Source organism: Glycine soja, chromosome 2, assembly GCF_004193775.1.
Source record: "Glycine soja cultivar W05 chromosome 2, ASM419377v2, whole genome shotgun sequence".
Classification (NCBI taxonomy): domain Eukaryota; kingdom Viridiplantae; phylum Streptophyta; class Magnoliopsida; order Fabales; family Fabaceae; genus Glycine; species Glycine soja.
The window spans coordinates 48,493,019-48,498,974 of record NC_041003.1 but is presented as its reverse complement, the minus strand read 5'-3'; the positions used below and the strand labels follow the sequence as shown (position 1 = coordinate 48,498,974).

Here is a 5,956-nt window from a genome sequence, read left to right as displayed (position 1 = left end):
GATGCGCTAAAGTGAACACGTGCTTCTTTAATGTGTTCTGATTACTAACATGAATTGATACCCTGATAATTGTTTTCTCTTTTCATATAAGCTTGAACCGTGTTATCAAACATCAATGGTTCTTCGAATTGGCTGAATAACATGAATGAAGTTGCTCAGAAATTTCTTTCTCCTTTTATGCATAAAGCTAGCCATATCTAATATTCATACATGCCATGCTATTTCTTTATCTATTTTCATCACATCAACTATTTTATCACGCCATTCTTGTACACAAAGAAATTATATAAATACAATTTCTGTTAGTCTCTTAGAGATATGAGTCATATGACTTTTTCTACAAATCATTCAGGTGTCCTTATTCAATAAATTAAGCCAATGAAATGAAATAGAGGATTTATGACATATAGTACAGTAGCTTCCATGAATATATATATATATATATATAGCTTAATCGTTGTTATTTCTCATTTTTTAAAATAAAAATTAAGTTCCAGTCATGACACCCCACCACATTCTCTTTTTCAAAATCCAGAAATTAATAAAAAAAATAAAGGTACACTCAGCATGCACATTGTATCAATTTATTCTCCCCCATGATTGGTATCTGTAATATGGTCTAAGATTATATCCCATCATCCAAATCTGATTCATCAGCTGCTCTGGTGGAATTGGTTTATGAATAAACAAAAAAACAACAAAGAAAAAGCTAAAGGAAGTAGTGCTACTAGGCTCAAAAACCGACAGAATACAAAATAAAAGGAAAGAAAATAAATAAATAAATAAATAAAAATTTAACTGGGTTGTGAAACGGCCCGTGGTTAAGCATTTTCTATCCAAACACTGCTTTTGCTTTTGCTTTTTAAAAGCTAAAGATGACACCAAAGTAGTGTGTATGTATGTTATGTATGTTTGTGTGGGGAGAAAAGAAGAGAGGGAAAAGAGAAGAGGACATAGGATGCTGTAACACTGTTACCTCTGAGCTCATTAACATTGCAACACATAACACTCTCTCTCTCACCACCTGCTACTTCATATTCAGCATAACTCTATGATATTGTTGTTATTATTATTCCAACTGCATGTCCTTAACTTCTAAGCTAGTTATTCCAAAAATGGGAACTCCAACTCTTGGCCTTGTACTTGTACTCCTTCTTTCGTTCTTAACATGGCCTGCTTCTGTTTCTTCTTCTCTTCCCATGTCTTTGAGAAGGCAAGCCTCTATCTTGGTTTCTCTCAAACAAGATTTTGAGGCAAACACTGATTCTTTGAGAACCTGGAACATGTCTAACTACATGTCCCTTTGCAGTGGTACTTGGGAGGGTATTCAGTGTGACGAAAAGAACAGGTCAGTGGTGTCATTGGACATATCAAACTTCAACCTTTCTGGCACACTTTCACCTTCCATCACAGGACTAAGGAGCCTTGTGAGTGTTTCACTTGCTGGCAATGGCTTCTCAGGAGTGTTCCCTAGTGATATTCACAAGCTAGGAGGGTTGAGATTCCTCAACATATCCGGCAACGCGTTCAGCGGAGACATGAGATGGGAATTTTCTCAGTTGAATGAGCTTGAAGTGCTTGATGCTTATGACAATGAGTTCAATTGCTCCCTCCCTCTTGGTGTAACTCAGCTCCACAAGCTTAATAGCTTGAATTTTGGCGGGAACTATTTCTTTGGTGAAATCCCTCCAAGCTATGGAGACATGGTTCAGCTCAACTTTCTGTCTCTTGCAGGAAATGATTTGAGGGGTCTCATACCACCTGAGCTTGGGAACCTCACTAACCTGACACAGCTTTTCTTGGGATACTACAATCAGTTTGATGGTGGTATCCCTCCTGAGTTTGGTGAGTTGGTTAGTTTAACTCATCTTGACCTTGCAAACTGTGGCTTGACAGGTCCAATTCCCCCTGAGTTGGGAAACCTCATCAAATTGGACACTCTCTTTTTGCAAACTAACCAGCTCAGTGGCTCAATTCCTCCACAATTAGGCAACATGAGTGGCTTGAAGTGTCTTGATTTGTCAAACAATGAGCTCACAGGAGACATCCCTAATGAGTTCTCAGGCCTTCATGAGCTCACACTCTTGAACTTGTTCATCAACAGGTTGCATGGTGAAATTCCACCTTTCATTGCTGAGCTGCCTAACTTGGAAGTGCTGAAGCTTTGGCAGAACAACTTCACAGGTGCCATTCCCTCGAGGCTTGGCCAGAATGGTAAACTGGCTGAGCTTGACCTCTCAACAAACAAGCTCACTGGATTGGTGCCTAAATCTCTATGCCTTGGGAGGAGGCTCAGGATTTTGATCCTGCTCAACAATTTTCTCTTTGGATCTTTGCCTGCTGATCTTGGACAATGCTACACACTCCAAAGAGTTCGTTTGGGACAGAACTACTTGACAGGATCAATTCCAAATGGTTTTCTTTACTTGCCTGAGTTGGCCCTTTTGGAATTGCAGAACAATTACCTCAGTGGTTGGCTTCCACAAGAAACAGGCACTGCACCCTCTAAACTCGGACAGCTGAATCTATCAAACAATCGCCTATCTGGCTCCCTACCAACTTCCATTAGAAACTTTCCCAACTTGCAAATTCTGCTGCTTCATGGAAATAGACTCTCAGGAGAAATCCCTCCAGATATAGGGAAGCTGAAAAATATACTCAAGTTGGATATGAGTGTCAACAATTTTTCTGGTAGTATTCCTCCTGAGATAGGTAACTGTTTGTTGCTCACCTATTTAGATTTGAGCCAAAACCAACTAGCAGGCCCTATCCCAGTTCAGCTTTCTCAAATTCACATAATGAACTATCTTAATGTCTCATGGAACCACCTAAGCCAAAGTCTTCCCGAGGAACTCGGGGCCATGAAGGGCTTGACTTCAGCAGATTTTTCTCACAATGACTTCTCTGGTTCAATACCTGAGGAGGGGCAATTCTCAGTGTTTAACTCTACATCCTTTGTGGGAAATCCTCAGCTCTGTGGATATGAGCTGAATCCATGTAAACATTCTTCAAATGCAGTATTGGAGTCCCAAGACAGTGGCAGTGCAAGACCTGGAGTTCCTGGGAAGTATAAGCTTCTCTTTGCAGTAGCACTGTTGGCTTGCTCATTGGCATTTGCAACATTGGCCTTTATCAAGAGCAGAAAGCAAAGAAGGCACTCCAATTCATGGAAGCTGACAACATTTCAGAATCTGGAATTTGGAAGTGAAGACATCATAGGGTGCATAAAGGAAAGCAATGTCATAGGAAGGGGTGGAGCTGGGGTTGTATACCATGGAACAATGCCAAATGGAGAGCAAGTAGCTGTGAAGAAGCTCTTGGGAATCAACAAAGGGTGTTCTCATGATAATGGCCTCTCAGCAGAAATAAGGACACTGGGAAGAATCAGGCACAGGTACATTGTGAGGCTGCTGGCATTTTGTTCCAATAGAGAGACCAATTTGCTTGTTTATGAGTACATGCCTAATGGAAGCTTAGGCGAAATCTTGCATGGGAAAAGAGGAGAGTTTCTCAAGTGGGATACTAGGCTGAAAATAGCAACAGAAGCTGCAAAAGGGCTTTGCTATTTGCACCATGATTGTTCCCCTCTGATAATCCACAGAGATGTGAAGTCAAACAACATATTGTTGAACTCTGAATTTGAGGCTCATGTTGCTGATTTTGGACTTGCCAAGTTCTTGCAAGATACTGGGACATCAGAGTGCATGTCTTCCATTGCTGGTTCTTATGGTTACATTGCTCCAGGTACTTAATTTTAATATTTAAATATATAAATCAGTTAGTCTACAAAATGATAACTACTTCTAGTAGATTTATATTGGTTACTTACACTCTAACTTCCAAGTTTAGGAAACATTGTTCCTTAGCTCCCCAAAAAAGGTTCAGGTGACATCATTGTTTAGATCGTTGATTTGACCAAGTGAAATGATTAAGATCAAGGCCTGAAGGTTTTTTTTTTAATTTTTTTTTTGCACAATGACAATGACAACAGTTAAGTTTGAACTTAAAATCTTGTACAACTTATCCCATTTTTTTACTACCAGGCCAAATGTAGTGGGTTGGGTTAATTAGGTGAAGGGATATCAACAGAGATAATTATTTCAGGTCCATTTAACAATCAGATATTCATAGTAAAAAAGTCAATGGGAATAGAATTAATATACTTTTCTGTCTTTTGTTAGCACAAAAATATTTTATTTATTTTACGACTGTAGCATTAGCATTTACTTGTTATTTTCTGGGACCACCGTGTCCCACATGTACGTGAATTTCTAGATTGGTCGAAGGCTCCACTAACACAAAGGAGAATTCTTTCAATCTTTAAATCTTTTTCTTTTCCTCACCTTAACTGGGTTTGTGCTTTTGCATGCCTTGAAACCATAAACCCGTATTCAAACCAAAGCAAATCACACAACCATCCTTTTTTGACTAACACCCTTTAACATATCTATAAGAGCCACCAAATGCACATTAACCAAAAGCATATGCTTCTTTCATCAAGGTACCAGATTGAGATCTAAGATTTACTTTCTCAAAACCCCAGAAAAAGAAAATTCAACAATTTACAGGCACAAGGCACCACGAACTTGTCTTCTTACAAATTTAATTTGTTAACTTGAAAATTAAATATAAAGCTTTTCCCTTGTTTGTCTATAAAACTGTTAATTAGCCAGTCTTTTTCATCATCATCATCATCATCATTATAATCATTATTATTACATACTCATACATTTTTTTTTCTCAACAATGACATTTATTGTACTGTCATACATTGGCATAGCTACTTTTACTTTTGCGCTAAAATGTAAAAGCCAACTATTATGGTGTACTGATTTTGATTTATATATCAGAATATGCATACACGTTGAAAGTTGATGAGAAAAGTGATGTCTATAGCTTTGGAGTGGTGCTGCTAGAACTACTAACAGGGAGAAGGCCAGTGGGGAATTTTGGGGAAGAAGGTCTAGACATTGTTCAATGGACCAAGTTGCAAACAAATTGGAGCAATGACAAGGTGGTGAAGATTCTTGATGAGAGGCTATGTCACATTCCCTTAGATGAAGCAAAGCAGGTATACTTTGTGGCCATGCTATGTGTTCAGGAACAAAGTGTGGAGAGACCAACCATGAGGGAAGTGGTTGAAATGCTTGCACAAGCAAAGAAACCAAACACATTCCAAAAGCAGTGATCTACTACCAAAGAACCAAAGGAAAAGTTAAAGAACAAATAAAAGAAAAAGCTGAGTCTATACATGTGCCTTGCATGTGTTAATGTTGTCGGTTGGTAAAGATGTCAATTTTCCTAACTAGTTTGTCATTTGAGTTTTAAAGGGTTTTTTTTTTCCTTCTCTTTATTAACAATTAGCTGTGGGAACAAGAGACTTGCATATGTTGTAGGCATACTGGAAAATTTACTATGAATGGACAATGATGCTAAAGGGGAAAGGGAATTAATGTTAATAGTACTACCTCAGGAGTCTGTACAATACATGGGGATTGGAGTTAGATTCCTTGGCTTCCGTTTACTGCTTGCTTGTAATATTCTAGGAAATATTTATCATCTGCATAATGAAATCTAGGAGATGCCATATCAGAGTACGTTTCTTTTTCCCTCTGCTTTACCATAATTCAAGTGATTTTGGTAGGGTATGCTGAAATTTTAGAAAATAGATTTTGCATATTGTGACATAGTTTAATAGTGGCGTGTAAAGGTTTTAAATTGCGGCCATGATTATCATTACGATTTTGTTGCAATTTTTTATGTTGCGAAAGACAAGTACGACTAATGGAACTACAGTTACGATTGCAGTGTAATCTTGAAGATTTCCAAAACCTTAACATTGCAATAAAATATGCAATTGTAGATTATTTTTCAAAACCTTGAATAATCGCACAACTTAATTAACAAATGTCTTAAGATTTATCTTATTTGAATTCATTTTATAATGTTGACACAT

At 37.9% G+C, this 5,956-nt stretch overlaps 1 protein-coding gene across 1 annotated transcript; it reads left to right on the top strand.

The window, feature by feature from the left end:
• The first annotated feature begins 882 nt into the window (after positions 1-882).
• LOC114401430 (leucine-rich repeat receptor-like serine/threonine-protein kinase BAM3) lies at positions 883-5,597 on the top strand. Its single transcript, XM_028363944.1, has 2 exons — positions 883-3,744; positions 4,851-5,597. The coding sequence occupies exons 1-2, from the start codon at positions 1,083-1,085 to the stop codon at positions 5,186-5,188; spliced, it is 3,000 nt and encodes a 999-aa protein (XP_028219745.1). The 5' UTR covers positions 883-1,082; the 3' UTR covers positions 5,189-5,597.
• Positions 5,598-5,956: the final 359 nt, after the last annotated feature.